Source organism: Mandrillus leucophaeus, unplaced genomic scaffold (assembly GCF_000951045.1).
Source record: "Mandrillus leucophaeus isolate KB7577 unplaced genomic scaffold, Mleu.le_1.0 Scaffold380, whole genome shotgun sequence".
Taxonomy (NCBI): Eukaryota; Metazoa; Chordata; class Mammalia; order Primates; family Cercopithecidae; genus Mandrillus; species Mandrillus leucophaeus.
In genome coordinates this window covers 246543-263117 of record NW_012104032.1, presented here as the reverse complement: position 1 = coordinate 263117, position 16575 = coordinate 246543, and the positions used below count along the sequence as shown (strand labels likewise).

General features: G+C 43.5%; 2 gene segments (V, D, J or C); both read right to left on the bottom strand.

The window, feature by feature from the left end:
• Window positions 1-16575, bottom strand: part of LOC105547162 — a 279265-nt gene that overhangs the window by 68306 nt on the left and 194384 nt on the right. Inside the window, 1 exon segment of the C gene segment in view lies at window positions 2636-2694. Within this exon segment, the coding sequence occupies window positions 2636-2694 (59 nt within the window).
• Window positions 15040-16575, bottom strand: part of LOC105547160 — a 44740-nt gene continuing 43204 nt past the window's right edge. Inside the window, exon 7 of the C gene segment in view lies at window positions 15040-16083.

The following is a 16575-nucleotide window of genomic DNA, read 5'->3' as shown; positions in this document are numbered from 1 at the left end:
AAATCTCTTTGCCTCTGTTCTCCTTCCTCCTCTCCCTTCGTCTTCAATAGTTTTAAACTATTTATAGAAACGTCCCTTTAGGGTTAGAGAAATGTGGCAAATTTCTAATCTCTTCATCCTTTTTCTTGCTGTCTATTTACTGCAGTCATGTATTTACAATCTAAATTTACATTTCATTTCCATTTGCAGGAGCTTCTAATGCACTTTTCTATTACTTCCAGAACACTGTGTAAAATAATAAACTCTGCGGAAATAAACCAAATCACAAGAAGCGTTCAGGTCTGGAGGCTGACATTTCTCAAGACAGGTATGGGGCAAAAAACTTATTACTCTTTCAGGCAAGACTAAGATAGGGGCAGTCCAGTCAACTGAGCAACTAGGCTTGCAGGGTGGACGTGCTATGTCTAAATAACTATCTATTGAGCCTTGCTCCTTGGGATTAATTTGGATTTTCTTTTTAATCTAGTCCCCAAATACCAGCTTCCATCTTTTAGCTTTTAGAATCTCTCTGACAGGGAAAGCTTAAGTTAAATCTCATGGGGTTTTTGAATCTCAACCAATATTTCATCTCAGTACACATCACAAATAGAGGAACCAAAAGAAGGATGAATATAACACCTTTGGGAGAGAATTTATAACAGTTCTTTGGGAAAGATGGAAATTACATATAAAAGTAGAACTGTGTGTGCTTTTCCTGATTATCACTTTTAGTATCTGCAGGACTCTAAATGTCCAATCCAGTTTGGAAATAGAGCAGCTGACTCACCTGCTCTTTAGACCCTTGTTAGCCAGTGAACACACAGGTTAGCCTGGAAATGCTTTTCTCTCTTATGTTGTTCTAGGCATAAGAAACTTTAGGAAGGTAGCATGGAGCTCACATAATACATAGGAGGACATTCTGATTCTAAGTTTTCTAATGGGGATAACAATTTGGTCATGAAAGTAGTTTTATTTTGAGATACTCATTGAATAGTTGGTATCTTTTGGGAATTATGAGCAAAAGTTAAACCCCAAACAATTGTTTGAAATGAACTCCCATTATCATAGAAAACAGAGATTCCCTCATGGAACAAAATTTCAGCTACATTAAAGTTAATTGAAATTAGGTTTGTTTTGAGAATGGCAGAGCAATATTTAAAATATCCCCCTGAGTATTGCATTTGGATTAGGGAATCCTTCTCTCACACTTCCAAGCTTAGTTGCCACCTTTTCAACGAGGGACACAGAAGTGAGTGGGTATCAAAAGGGGCTTCTCTGATGCAGAAAGCTCAGACAAGGAGGAGATGAAAATGTTCCATGAGGACCCAATTAGAAATGCAGCAGTTAACAGCATCCTGGGGCATGTTTTCAGAAGTTCATGGTCTTTCTGACTAATTTGAATATTTGCTTTCAATCTTACCTTTTCCCTAAATATCAGCTTGTAGTCAGTGTCAGTACCAGAAAATCTTACAAGGCTTCGCCCAATTTAGCTTGGCTCCAAGATTTTGAGTTATGGGGATTAGACAATTCTTTTCCTAATTGCACCAACGTGGAAGCTTTGGGAAGACAAGTCAGCTGACACGGAGTGCTGACTCAGTTGTTTAATCAGCAGGCTACATCTCACGATTTCCTTTTGGATTAGGTTGCATTGCATACTCCCAGCCATTGGTATCTATTTTAGTCTAATCTATCCTTACATTGTCCTTTCTAAATGCTTTCTGCCCCTACACACTAAAACTTCAATTCAGATTCCATTTGTCAGACACATATCTCCAACATTAACAAAAACACACTTAACATTCCCAAGTACTTAAAGGTGTTAAAGAAACAGTCCTGAAGGGGCTGCAGTCAGGGGCTGCCCACATTGTCATTTTCTCCAGAAAGACCCATGGTGAATGATGTTAATAACTGGGCAGGAGATTCAGTTATCTTTCACTGAATTTCTAAGGATGGTGGCTTATGTTTGGAAACAAGTAACATTCATTAAAACATACCTGGTCTAACATTCAGAGTTACTCCTTTTCCAAATGTCAGCTTATTATTGGCTCCAGTATCACACAATGACACGAGGATCTACAAAAACTCAGTTGCCCCAACTCCCCTTGATATTTACTTAAGTGCTTACTTGTCATCCAAGAATCTCCCTGATAAAACCAGTTGTTTGTAGTATGGGACTGGTGGAAGAGTTTACAGACCACCGGGGGCCTTCCTTTCTCCTCACACTCATTGTCACCTTATTAGAAATGTACCAGCATCCCCTCACAGCACGCTTGCTGTGGTAAAATGGGAACAGGAACTGCCTCCCCTGTTCTACGGAGAAGGAAAATAGAGGCTCAGAGAGTTAATCAACTTTCTTCTAGTAACATGGAAAATCTCACCAATTATAATAAAGAATGAAGCTTTCGAACAGTCTCCTTTCTAACAGACTCCTTAACACAGTGCTCCACTGGCACTGTCATTCTCAGCTATTAGTTAAAATAGCACGTGAGGGCAAACAGCAGAGACCTGGGTGTAGTAGGAATACACCAGCAGTTGTTTGCATTGGAATCCATTAGTGGGACTGCTGTGGTTTGGACTTGGGTTATGAAACAGAATGGAAAATTTGGAAATCAGGGTTCCAGGGAGAAATTTGGAAGGATTAGTTATTCATACTTACATGGGTTTACTGTCAGTTTTGTTCCCTTTCCAAAGACGAGCTTTTCAGATCCGCCCTGAGTTACACCCCCACAGACTGCTTTACAAATACTGCCAAGACCCTTCCACCAGGGGCTGGGAGCCAGGGCTCCACCCACTCTCCCAGGGGAAGCATAAAATTATACAATTGTATTGCTATTCCTGAAAAGGGAGAGGACCTCTGGAACAAATGTGATTACTTTTTTACCTTGCAGCCTGTTAGGTTGTTGTCTTATTAATTAAGTAATTAGTTAATCTAGCTGGTCAGTAGTTGCAGTTAATGTAAAAGATCTCAGGCTTTGGGGCAGGCAGGCTTGAGTTTGAAACCCAGGACAAGTTTCCTAACTGCTGCACCTCATTTTCCTCATTTGGAAAGTGGGGAAAACAATAACTGCTTGATGATGTAAGGATTAAGAATATGGAACTGGGTCACAGTGGTCCTGTTGATCAACCCCTGGCTTTACTTGCTGAGAGCGCAGTTCTTTAGGGATTATTTTAGCCACCTTAGAGACTAGAGCATCAGGGACATTCCCTCCAGACATAATCCCCTCACTAGAAAGCTTTTAGTTCTGGAATCTGAGTGCCAAGAATTGAATTCCAGGTTCTCTTTCTTACTTCACCAGCTTGAACAAGTTATTCCACATCTCTGTGCTTCTATAGAAATATAAAATATAAATATCTCTTCTATAAAATGAGGATAATAATAGCACCTAACTCACAGGCCTGGTATAAGGATTCAGTGTGATAAGAGAAAGATTGCGGCACATCAGCTAGCATATAGAAACCAATTAATAAATCATCATTACTGTTTTCCTCTCAAGAAGGCAAACACATTACCAACGTTCGTTTTTTCACAATGACCTAAAAATATGAAAGCACCTGGGCACTTGTCTTCCTCTAACTGATAAACTAGCAGGGAGATGAGGGTCAGAAGAGCAACCAAGCAGTTTGGTGAAGGGATTACGTGATTTTTGTGAGACGTTAGAAAAAGCTGCATCCCACTGCACACGTGCACATCCATGAGCATTGTTTAGCCAGGCAGGACTTGAATGTGGCAGAGATGGGGCAAGAAGCCATATCTCGATTCATTGGCGTAAAATGGATACATTCAGGCAGAGGATTCAATGCTCCCCTTCACTTACCAAGATTCACTGTGAGCTGTGTTCCTTCCCCAAAGGTCAACCTAGAGCCACTGGTTTGTTAAACACTGTGCTGGGGGGTTTTGCAAAAACCTGCGGCGTCAGCTTAATGAACCCAGCTTTGCAGAGCTTCCCAAGAACTAGAATTTTTCTCCAACTTCTAAGCTTCAGGGGAAAGATAAGTCATGGGATCTTTCTTTCCTGTAGCCTAGGGCTTCAGGCCTGAGAGATATGTCCAGAGATACGATTTTCACTTCAAGACACCAGAAGGCTCAACAAGCCAATTCTGTATACATATCCTATGGTCCAAAACAATCACATAGCTGATGCAATATATCATAGAATACAAACCCCGCTGGGAAAGAAATTAGCTATGCAGAACTTATAGGTAGTGTTCTATGGTCATAATCACTGTCTGAAGACAAGACTAGCATTTTCATTTTGTTTTTTTCACCCCTCTCTCAGTCTGCAGATGACTGCACCTTTCCCCTAATATCAAGTTCAATTATTGTTCCACTTTAGCTTGCTTTTTCTTTCAACAGGCGCAGAATAATTTTATCTCCCTTTGGAACTCAGGATTTCTTTTTGAGTTCATTAAGTCTTGGGTAAAGAATGTTTGGGATGCAAATGATGCTGCTGTGCCAAGGACTATGATGTGTTTTTCTCCCTTGGGTCTGGGCTGGAGAGAACTATGAGCTGTCTTGGCTTTGCCCTGGACCTTGATATCAGGTTCAGTTGTGTGACCTTGAGCAAGTTCATAACCTCCCTGAGTTTCACTGTCTTCGTTTGCAAAATTAAAGAGGTGGGTGAGGAGATCTTTAATTACTTTCTGAGCTGAGAGTCTTTGATTTGATTATTTGGGTCTAATTTATCCAGAAATGATGTGCAAACGTCCCTGCCCTCCCCACTCACCACCAGGGCATCTAATCTTCTTATTTCCTAAACAAAATAAAACAAACAAGCAAACAAAAGAAAAATAGTTCTCTACTTATTACATAGAGAAATAGTTTTCCAAGCCTACTATCTGATCTAACATTTGATCTTTTTAGAAGTTTGAAGTCAGAATTTTGCAATCAAATCCTCAGAGAGAAGTAAGTGTTCTTTCTTTGGAACTTCCAGATAATTCAAAAACCAAACCAAATAACCTGACACCTTTGGTTTAAAGATAGCACTTACTAAGCTTCACTCTCACTCACGTCCCGTTCCAAATGTAAATTTCCTGTTTCCTTCCTTCCCACAGGAGCTGCTGCCTTTACATAAACTACAGGCTCTTGCTTACCCATAGGAAAGGTGGTTTGATCTTTACAGCCTTTTCCCACCGGGTAAGAGAATTCATTATCTGGCCAAGTGTTTCAGCCCTCTGATTGACAGGTGTTAGGTATAGAGGGGTTCCGCTAAAGTTACCTCTGGAGTCGAGGTACTCACCCAGGCTCACACTTAACTCAGTCCCCTTCCCAAAGTTGAGCATCTCGGTGTTCTTCACACAGTACCCAGGCCCTTTACCAAAAGCCCCTGTTAGTGCTGTGCTGCAACTTCCTCCTCTCAGACCCTGGTCGTATCTCTAGCGTGATTAGGGGTGCAAGGGGGGCCAGCATCGTGAACAGTCATCTGGGCTTGCACCTCTCTTACTCATACAGCACAGGATTCAGGCCGTGAGGACAGCAGGACCAATCACGTCAGGATGGTCCAAGGTTCTCTGGCTACACAAGGAACTCATGTCCTGAAAACCTAGCAGGCTGTCTTTTGTTGTCCATCCTGCTCTACAGATTTATAAGAAGATAATGGCCTGCTGGTTTACAGCTGGTTCTGACCTAGGGCAGGGAAGGAGACCCTGGTGGGCCACCAGTGTTGCCAGGCTCCCTTTTTCATCACTGGAAAGACAAAAAGTACCACTTCTTTGTTGACTGCTGGGAGCCTAATTGCAGAAACATATAATTCTTAAAATACTTTTCCCCTGTAGACTTTACAGATCAGCTTAAGAAAATACATAATTGGTGAGATAAACCTGCCCTACAAAATAATAGAATACATGCTAAAGCCAATCATAAAATAATATTTCGATTGCCCGGTGTTTTAGGTTACCCATGCCATTGTGCCCTTTTTCTTCTGAAGCTAAGCTGCTTACCCAGGGCCACTGTGGTTAACCATGTCCCGGTCCCAGAGGTAAATCTGTTGTCATTTTTCATCCCTTCTGTGGCCCATTGACAACCCCCCAACTCCCTTAAGGCAACGATAATGTTTCCTCAGAAACTGACTCAGATGATCCGTGGGAAAAACTGTAGGCTCTTAACAAATACTTGTTTAAATTGAATTGTATTAAACATTCATCTTTTGTTCCTATTTGTTAAGGCACATTAGAATCTCCCACTGATAATTTTCAGATAGAAGAAAAAAATTCTGCCAAATATTACTTGCTGAGTTTCATGATTCCTCTAGTGTTGGCTCCAAATGTCAGTTTCCTATTAACCCGGTACCCACAGGAGTGAGCACCTTTACAAAAACCAGAGGCGTCAGCATGGTTGAAAGGGATGTGGCATCAACTTTGTTGACAGAGACACCCCTCTGTTCCCCACAGGGGCCCCATTTTGCCTGGGAGAGGGCTGCCCTCCTTCTGTCTTTCAGAGCAGAGATAGGAGAGAGCAGAGCGGATTTCAGGGATGAAGATAATAAATACGATAACAAAATGTTATCACACTAGACACAGCCTTCTTCTTCTTCTTCTTCTTCTTCTTCTTCTTCTTTTTCTTTTTTGGCCAAATTGATGGTGTCCCAAAAACTGTTTTCAGCACATTTCTCTCTTCCAGATGTAATAATAACTGGATTTCAAGTTGGCATATGGGCTTGGACCTCCAGGCTCTGATGAGTCACACACAGTAAACCAGGAAATTATGCTACCCCCTAATGAAGAAGCATGTTTTCCTTTTTCCTCTTGCTGGGCAATGAGGAGTTCAAGCAACATGCACAGGGGGATATAAACTAATAACTCTTGGGTCAACTCTATAATTTTACACATTAGCATCCTAGAATGTGAGACTTGGAAGGAAATGTAGCAACTGCCTGGGCCAATGCCCTCATTTTAAAGATGGAAATGCTGAAGCTCTGAGGGGTAAATTTGCTCAAGGTCATGTAGATAGGTAGAGGCAGAGCTGGGACTAGAATTCAGGATACCTGAGTTCCACTCCTGCCTTGTGTGACTCCCTTTCTGTGACTCAGGAGAACAAGGATCGTCTCTGGGTGGTCTCTGTCCCCAGGGGCTCTGCTAGCTGGTTCAGGGTATGATTATTCCTGCTAATTATACAAGAATAAGTCCATATATAAATAAGTCACACTGGGGAGGTGTTTGGCCTTGACACATTGTTTATGATTTTAGAGAGAATTATAGGTATTTAAAAATTTTATTTCTTAGGCTGCAGGCAACAGCAATTGGTAGCAGGGGAAATGGTCCATGAGATCCCAGGGAAGCCATGGAAAAGATAGAAATGGAAAAATTTGCCCTTTACCAAAAGGACAATCCAATGGAGAATTGGCTCTGATTATTCTTTCTCTGCAGGACTCATTTCAGGGAATGACATCGAGAGCAGGAACGGCAAATACAAAATGGTGTGGGGTTGCCTCCTGCTCCTGTGGTAGATATTGCTAATAGACACATCACTCTCTCCCTCTGCATATAGATGTGGCCTCAGAATCCTTCTCACCAGCATGCTCCAGATAGTCTCTACCAATTGTTACCTCTTGATCATGGAGATAGAATCTGTTTGCCCTCCATGCCCTGGGGAATAATAAGAGAAAAGACCCTGCAGATGGCTTTAGAAATCTGGTTAGCAAGAGTCGGGTCAGGTCCCACACAGCCCCATCATAAAAAGTATCACTGACCTGGTTGGACCAAGACCGTTCTTGCCACAAGCTGCTCCAGAGGTGGCAACAGCAACACCATGGAGTGTCCCTTCTTCTTCACAGTTTTCCTTCAAACGTTGGCTTTGTGGAGGGCATTGGGTAAAAAATCATGGTAGGGTTCTTCACACTTGTTCTTGCCCATTGGGCCCTCAGCAAGGTCTTTCCCCAAAGCAGAGGCCCTGGGTCCCCATGGCGCTGTCCCATCCTGGGGGTGGACGTTGTCTGCGGGACCTTGTCCCTCCCTGGTGTGCTTCCTGCAATTCATCAGGCCAGGTCTATCCCAGGGATCTCAGATGGAATGTGGTACAGGAAGAAAGTGATGCAGAAATCCTTTCTCTAGCCCACTCACCCCCATTTCCATACGTTCAGACGTTTCTAGGCTTTTCCTTTTTAATCATGTTTCTATTCTTTCACAAGAAAGAGATGCACTTGTCTGTATCCATCCAAATAAATTTCCCTATGTCCTCTACTGTTGCATTAGGCTTTCTGTAGACAAGAAAATGTCCATTTGTCCTCTTACAGTGCTATCTCATATCCTTAAAGACAGTCCTCTTTGGGTGACTGGTGGAGGATAGTCCCTTTGGGCTGACAGAGAAGCAGCTACCAGTCTCAGAGTTGAAAAGGGAATAGAGACAGAAGCAGTAGCTTTGACTTGAATTGTGAACAAAGAATGTTTTCCTTCCCTGACCTATTTTCTATCAACCTCCAGTATGACCTATTTATGGAGATGGGATAATTAGTAGCAGCAGAGGGCGCTACAAGGTCAAAAACAAAGCTGCCCACCTCAAAGGAAACAGAGAGAAAAGTCCCTCTTCTGAGTGATATGAGTGATCAAGATCCAAGCTGTGGGACAAGGGTGACGTTGTTCGCCAAATCTCTTGGCTCCCACCTGGTCTGAGGGCCCCTCTTGAGCGGCAGTTTTGGGCTAATGAAAGGCAGCCCTGCTTCACTGATGGGCAGGTGGGGCCTGCAGGGTGAGTGGGGCCTGCAGGACCCTCAGCACCTTGGGGAGAGGCGCAGGCTGCAGACGCCAATAGGTTTAAGGAAGATGGAGTGGAGAAACTTAGGGGCAATACGTCCTTAGTGGGCCACTGAATCTTGAGACTCTCTCCTATTCTACAGTGGTGGGGTCACTTGATCATGTATTGTGGCCTCTCATGAACAAGCCTGTTGCAACGTTTGGAAGACGTAAGACCAAGGGGCTGGAAGGCTCACTTCTCATGCTCCTAATGCTCTTACGGACTTGGGAGAGAGCACAGCTGGCTCATGTCTCAGGGGATCACAGAGCTCTAGGACATGCTTGCAGCACTGACAGCAAATTAAAGACGTCAGTCTTTTTCTTTTTTTAACCATTGATTGATACAACATATCAACAATCTTTTGCAAGATTTTGCAACTTTAAAATTTAGATTTACTCAGCATCTTTTCCCTGAACAGCACTGATGAGCGTAACACTCTTAGGAACTCTATTCATATGTCTATTTAATAAAAATGGCAACATTTAAATTAAATATGTAACAGCAATACCTGACATTCATAGATTATTTATCTGCTGGGTGTATTGCATGTGTGACCTCACTAAATTTTCCGATAGTCCTGTGAGAAAAGCTATTACTACCTCCATTTTCCAGATGGAGAAATTGAGACTTGGAGAGTTAGGGCATGCTTAAGGTCACACAGCTGGTAAAAGCTGGTGCTGATATGAACCCAAGCAGGCTGGCTCCAGGATCCCACTCTTAGCCATTATACTGCACTGCTGTGCTAAGTGTCTGCCCTTCCTTTGGGGAAGGATGCCTTTCAAGGAATATTGCAAGGACACCAGGGCAGAAGAGTCATGACGATGCTACCCCAAGCAGGGCTCAGGTTATGTCTCAACCTTCTGTGTGAAGCATTATAGGAGAGGATGTGTCCCTCTGTGTGAAGGTCCATTAAATCCACTTCTCTGTGCTTGGGTATGGTCAGCTGTAGCTGAGGTTGGGCAGTTAGAAGAGGAGGAGCAATTTAACTTGAAGACGGTTATGGTCTAGATCAGAAAGGGAACAGTCAGCTCTCACATAAATATCAAGCCCAGACAACATCTTTAGAGCAGGGACAGACACTAATAGACTGTGGGTGGGAAGTGAGCAGAATCCTTGGGCTTGGAAGAACCGGAAGCTCTGAAATGGACTTCCGCCAGCAGGGAGCTGGGTCTCGTGGACTGGACCCCTGCCGGCAGGTGGCAGTGCAGGCATGGGCAGTCAATGCACCGGTAAGGCAGCCCCTGGGCCCTGAATCTCCCTCTTCCACATCCAGGGGCCCTGAAGATGCTCATGGTGGGACTCTGGCCTGCCTGGTGCTTACTTTTGGTATTCTGCATGCCTAGCATCGCCGGATAAAACACAAGATGCCCAGTGGAATTTGAATTTCAGATAGACAATGAATACTTTTTTAGTATAAATGTGTTCCAAATATGGCATGTCCCAACTATCCATATTACTGAAATTTTTGTTGTTGTTTATTTGAAATGCACATTTAACTGGGTGTCTTGTATTTTTATTTGCTAAATCTAGGTGAATGATGAGTTTTTAAGTGAAGAAATTGTATTCTTTTTTTTTTACACAGATATTTACTGATTGTCTGTGATGTGGTCAACACAAGCCTACAGGCTGGAGACATATCAGTGAAAAGATAAGCTCCCTGCCCTCATATAGTTTATATTATCGTGTGTGTGTGTGTGTGTGTGTGTGTGTGTGTGTGTGTGTGTGTGTGTGTAGGGGAGAGGTGAGATGGAAGAGACATAAAATAAACATGCCTGAATCTGATAATTTCAGATACTGATGTGAGGGAAAATAAGACCAGAGATGTAATTGAGGTTGGTGACAGGTGGGATGGGTGACTAATTTAGTTGGAGCTGAGAACTGATAAAAATTGGAGATGGAGTTTCAGGCAGCTAGAAAAGAAGACATAGAAGGGATGAGAAGGAAGGCCACTGCAGCTGAAGGGAAGAAAGAGAAGGAGCAGATGTGGGGTGAGGCTGGGGAGGAAGCAAGGGCCAGATCATTTGCAGATGTTACAGGCCTGGGAAGGAGGTCCAGCTGTCATCATCTGATGTACATTTTATGAAGAACTGGAGAATGGATTGTCCAGGGACAAGAGCAGAAGCAAGGGGACCAGTTAGTGCGTTGTCGAAGCAGTCCCTGTAAGAGATGATGGTGTTTATAGAAGGTGGTGGCGGTGGAGATGGAAGAAGTAGATAGACTGGAGATATATTTTCATGGTAGAACTGACAGTTCTTACTGAAGAATTGGATGTAGGGAAAAAGGGAAATGAAGGACCTTCTAGAAATACTCTTGGAAACACTCCTGCATTTTGGGGAGTGAGTTAGTCCGTGTTCTGTTTTTTACAGCAGAGCTTCCGAACTGTTGTCATATTCATGGCTTACGTGCAAAATCGTATTTGTAGGGCTTCTGGCTGTGAGGGGCTGGCTCAGGGGCTCCACTCACCCCAGGTACACGGGCACTCTGAACCCTATCTCAGCAAGCTTGTAACCCACTCATGGCAGTTCACCCGCCAGGAAGCTCTGTTCAGGATTTTCCAGGTGGAGCCAAGTGTGTGCTGCAGTGGGCCCAGTGAGAGATAGAAAGTCAAGCTGGTGAAGTGCAAGAAGCACTTAGGATCAGGACACTCCCTTAAGCATCTGAAATCAAAGATTTCTGGAATTCAGGTCTAGGACAGATTTTAGAAAGGATCTTGTCCAATCCCCTTTCTTCCCTCTTCACACAGAGAAGTAAGGGAGTTGTCCAAGGTACTCTTTCATTTATTCCATTTATTGAATAGAACAAAGTGTGTGGAGCTGTGCTAGATGCTATAAGACAGTGTCGCTCAAAGTACGACATGTGATTAATGGACTAGTACACCAGTCTGTGACCAGAGGATACAGAAATGGAGAGTGAACTACTTTTGCAGCAGTTGGATATCCAAGAACGCCATCATTAGACTTGCTGTTTTCTTTCCTCCCTCACTTCCTCTCTCCCTCCCTTCCTTTCTTTTTCTTTTCTTTTCTTTTTTTTTAAAGTAATCAGTTTTCATTGCCATATATATTAGTTCAAGATGGACTGGGGCCAAAATCATAACAGCAATAGCAGTTTCCTCGGCTGAGCCCATTTGTCTTTAGGAGTCACGGCTGAATCAGTCACATGACCATCAGGGCTGCCAGTCTCCTCTTCCTCCCGTCTTCTTTCGTTAGAACCGTCAGATAGTCTCTGAGATCTTAGGAACCCTGTTTTGTTGTATATCCTCTGCCCTGGTATGAAGAAAAGATGATTCTTACTGTGGGCTTTAGCTTTTTGTTTTTCTGTAAGTAGATTCATTTGTTTACATTCCACTTGTTCCATAACTCCATTTCTCCTTCTCTGACTCTTGAAGGCTTTTTCTCTTGCACTCTTGGTTTTTGGTTATTTTCTGCCTTTCGCTTTATTTCTGTGTCCTTCTCTTGCCTCTGCTCATTGAGTTCTTCTGGGCTAGGCATGGCCTGTACTCAGTATCTAGGGGGTGCAGAATTCACTATTTCCTCATTTGTCTTTTTCACAGACAGGGGCATGCTGTGTGACAAAGTAACTCAGAGTTCCCCGGACCAGATGGTGGCGAGTGGCAGTGAGGTGGTACTGCTCTGCACTTACGACAGTACATATTCAGATCCAGGTTTATTCTGGTACCGCATAAGGCCAGATTATAATTTTCAGTTTGTCATCTATGGGGATGAAAGCAGATCTCACGGTGCATATTTTGCTCAAGGACGGTTTTCTGTGAAGCACCTTCTGACCCAGAGAGCCTTTCACTTGGTAATCTCTCCAGTGAGGACTGAAGACAGTGCCACTTACTACTGTGCCATGAGCACGATGATGCAGGTGCCCAGGAAGTCTTAACACAAACTCCTGGGGCATGGCTCAGCAGAGCTACCTCTCAGGGTGGGTCATGTCTGGGACTTGGCATCTTTCTCTTAGCCATTTTGTGTTTCAGCCTGGCCTTTAGAAGTGACCTAAAGTGTCTTCTGAGAAATAAATGGCCTGGTCAGATCCAGGGGAGCACCCTGGCTTCAGAGAAGCAGAACATCTCCCCACTTCTGACTCAGTGGACCCTTGCCACCTGAATGACTCCTGGTAGGCAAGGGAGAACTGCATGTTTAGGGAGCATTGTCTTTGTGTCCCCGGTGCCCTGGTCAGCCCTGATACAGAATGGGGCTTGACAAGCCTGTGCTGCATTTCCTGTGAGGGTTTCAGAATGCAGGTTCAGGTGCAGGTGAAGGGCCCATCAAGGTGAGGCCACCAGCAGTGTCTTTATTTTAGTCACCACCATCATTTATCCATTATTATGAATAGGTCTGTTTTCATTTCAGAATTAAATTAGGGCCAGATGTGGTGGCTCATGCCTATAATCCCAACACTTTGGGAGGCTGAGGCAGGCTGATCAATTGAGGCCAGGAGTTCAAGACCAGCTTGGCCAACATGGCGAAGCCCGGTCTCTACTAAAAATACAAGAATTAGCCAGGCATGGTGGCTTGCGCCTGTAGTCCCAGCTACTCAGGAGGCTGAGGCACAATAATCGCTTGAACCTGGGAGGCAGAGGTTGCAGTGAGCTGAGGTGGTGCCACTGCATTCCAACGTGGGTGACAGATTCTGAGATTCTGTCTCAAGAAAAAAAAAAAAATTAAGTTAGACACAAAGTTATTTACTTAAAAGACTTTTCACCAATTTCCTTTTTTTTTTTTTTTGCATCTTTTTATATCCAGCCACCTTCTTTGATGTTCTTTGACACCTCTATTTTACTTATTTTATTTGGAGAACATTTTCTTTTTTTTTCCACTGAAGAGCACTGAGGCTCTCCTGGAAAGTTGTGACTTCCAGAATTCCAGCTGCCAAGTCCCTGAGTTTGGAGCTCAGTGGTGTCTCCAGCAGAGAAAATTTCCTCTGGGGCAAACTGACTATGTGGTGTTGAAACAGATACATACCCTCAGTCCCTGGGAATCAGTCCCTCCTTCCTCTTCTCTTGAATTATCTGCCTTAATAGAATTATTAGAGGTATTAGATGTACTCTTAGAAATGGAAGAGGCTTTGCACATTATTTTATAGAAGCTACGCTGCAGTCCAGAGACATGGTGGACATTCTCAAAGTCGTATATTTGGCTAATGATGGGCCCAGAAATGCAGCGTTACACTTCCAGGGCTCTCTCCTGCAGCTGCACCCTAGGTGGCTCTATCAGTGAGTGGTTTGGGCAGCAGTTTATGTACTCTTCAGAAACACTGGACAAGAGTAGCCACTATATGGAGCAATGGAAAGAACAGGGGATGAGGGAGCCAAAGGCCTTGGGCATGTGGCTTGGCTTTCTGGGGCTTCTGTTCTAATGCCTACTGAGTGTGTCACATGTCCATCTCACAGTTCATATATCATGGCCCCAGATCAGAAGGCAGCCATAATTCCTCCTGGCTCTTGCCTTAAATCTTCTCTGGAGGCTCCTTTTGGTTTGAGAAATTCATGGTCCTGTGATATGCCAGGTTTTTTTTTGTTTTGTTTTGTTTTGTTTTGTTTTTCTGGCATAGTGGGCTAGAGAGTGGCTCATTTATATGTTAAATATGGGACAATCCTGAAGTTCATTCTAGCTGATACTCACATTGACATCTTGTCCTCATTTGGGGATGCAATATGCTCTTATAGCAGGAGCTTCATACTGAAAATCTTGAGACCTTGGTTCTACTCCCAGCAATATCCCTGCCTCACTGAATGACTCTGGACAAGGTACATACTTTTTTGAGGAGAGGGCATTTTTTTAATCTGAAAAATGAGAATATGATCTTTTTTTTCCTAATAACTTCAGAAGAAACACCCTAATATTACACAAGGTAACTTGTGAATGTTTTGGAAATCAGCTCTCTTTACATATGCAAGGTGTAGTACACATGATGGGGGAGTTTGCAGTCAGTCATGGCAAGGGGAGTTGTTGGCGACAGTCACTCTTTCACTTGTTACCTCATAAACCCCCACTTGACACTCCACATAGGTGCTGAGGAACCACAATAATGGGTTGCCAGGGCCCTGAGCCCTGCTCCTGGACAAAGCTGTGGCCTTCCTGACGTGGGAGTAGCAGAGGTCATTGGCCACACTGCAGGTGCTGCTGTTGTTCTTGCTGTAACAGCGGCATCAGCAGATGCAGCAGGAAACCCGAGGCTGGGTCTCCAAGGCAGGGCCTCTGTAGGCTTGAGGCTCAGGAAACTGTGGTGTGATGCGTAAGTTCGGTTTGGCTTTTGGCTGACTAATAGTGAGCTCACAGAGCTGCCTTTCCCCCTGTGGTGATCTGCAAAGAGTAAAGCCAGAGGCAAGGTGCACACAATGCAGTTTAATAAATGCAACAGAGACAGGGGCTGAGAAGAAAGGCAGAAAACCATCAATACCAAAGTAACAGGCCAGAGAATCAGTGTGCAATGGTTTCAAACACAGATTGGCAGGCAAAAGACAGTAAAAATGTTGTTTTTGTAGAGAAAGATAGGGGTCTCATTTCTGTTCCTCCCTTCAAAAACACTTTCACAGGGAGTTGCTTGAAAGCAGACTTATGTCTTCTTTGTACTCTCAGTACAGTGCCTGGAACTCAGAGCGAGCTAATTTATGCATGTTAAATGAATTAACAGAAAGCAGTGCCTTTCCTCTGTATTTTACTCTGATTTTTGCTAATAGTCTGGAGAGTATTTAGATGAGATTTTGGAAACCCCATTGCCTGCTCATAAAGTATTAGCGAATTCAAATGTAATCTCATTTGTAAAGTACTAGGAGATGCAGAAAGTGCTAAAACTTTGCCCCCCTCCATGCCATGCAGAATCTCTAGTATGGCTCCTGAAGTGAACATAGAGAATGGGACAAGCTGTGAGGACAGGAGGAAGAAGATGATGCTGGTTTGTAGCAAATCCAGTGCTCAGTTGAGCAGAGTCTTCCATGTTTAGATAAAAGGGCACCCGCTCTTCTTCTCCCAGGGCCTATTTTCCTCATGAGGAATGAAGCTGTGAACCTTTTGGTTCTCACTTTCTACTTCAAAAGGTAAAGTCAAAAAGAACAAAACATCATTTTCAAAGTGTATCAGTTGTAGGAGTAAAAAAACGTGTTCTATATCTTTTTATATCCTTCTATCCCTGTATAAAAACAGCATATAAAGCAGTTAGGACATAAACCCCCCTTCCCCAGGACTTTTGTCTTCCCACCAAGCTGGAGGATGAGCTGGGTTTGTTGTCTTCGAAGAAAAATTGGTTGGGCTAGCAGCCATTTTAACAAGGCTATGACAGGTCCACTTGAATCATCAAGAAGTCAGAAGCCAAGGAGATGCATTTTTGTAAGCCTTTGGTTTCTTCAGGAGTGTGGCTTCCTCATGCCAGTCAGCCTGCATGTGAAGAAAGTTGTTATAGAATAGACTGCCAGTGCTAGAAGGAATCGTAGGGGTCATGTAGTCTGGGGGTGGCCAGTACTTGCTATGCTATGCCACTGCAGACATCACTAATCTATTGTGGCTCATTTTCCATCTACACATGGCAATAGCTTAGCTGGTTCGGCTATCAGTGTTGGCATAAGTCATGAAACTCTTTTGTTCTCCTTTGGTTATTATTATTTTTTAACTTATTTGTTTTACAGATGCAAAAACCCAGGCCCAGAGAGATGAAGCAACTTGGCTAAGGTAACATGTAAGTTAATGTCAAAATCAAGATAAAGCTCAGATCTTCTGACTCTTAGCGTAGCCCTCTTTTTATCCAGCCACACTGCCTGTGTCCCTGGGACTGTTAGTAAAATAACAGGTGAGCTGGACACCCATTTGGAGATGACTGGATATGTTTACTGTCTGGGTCAGGTCTGTCAAGTACTCTAAGTCTAGGGTTGT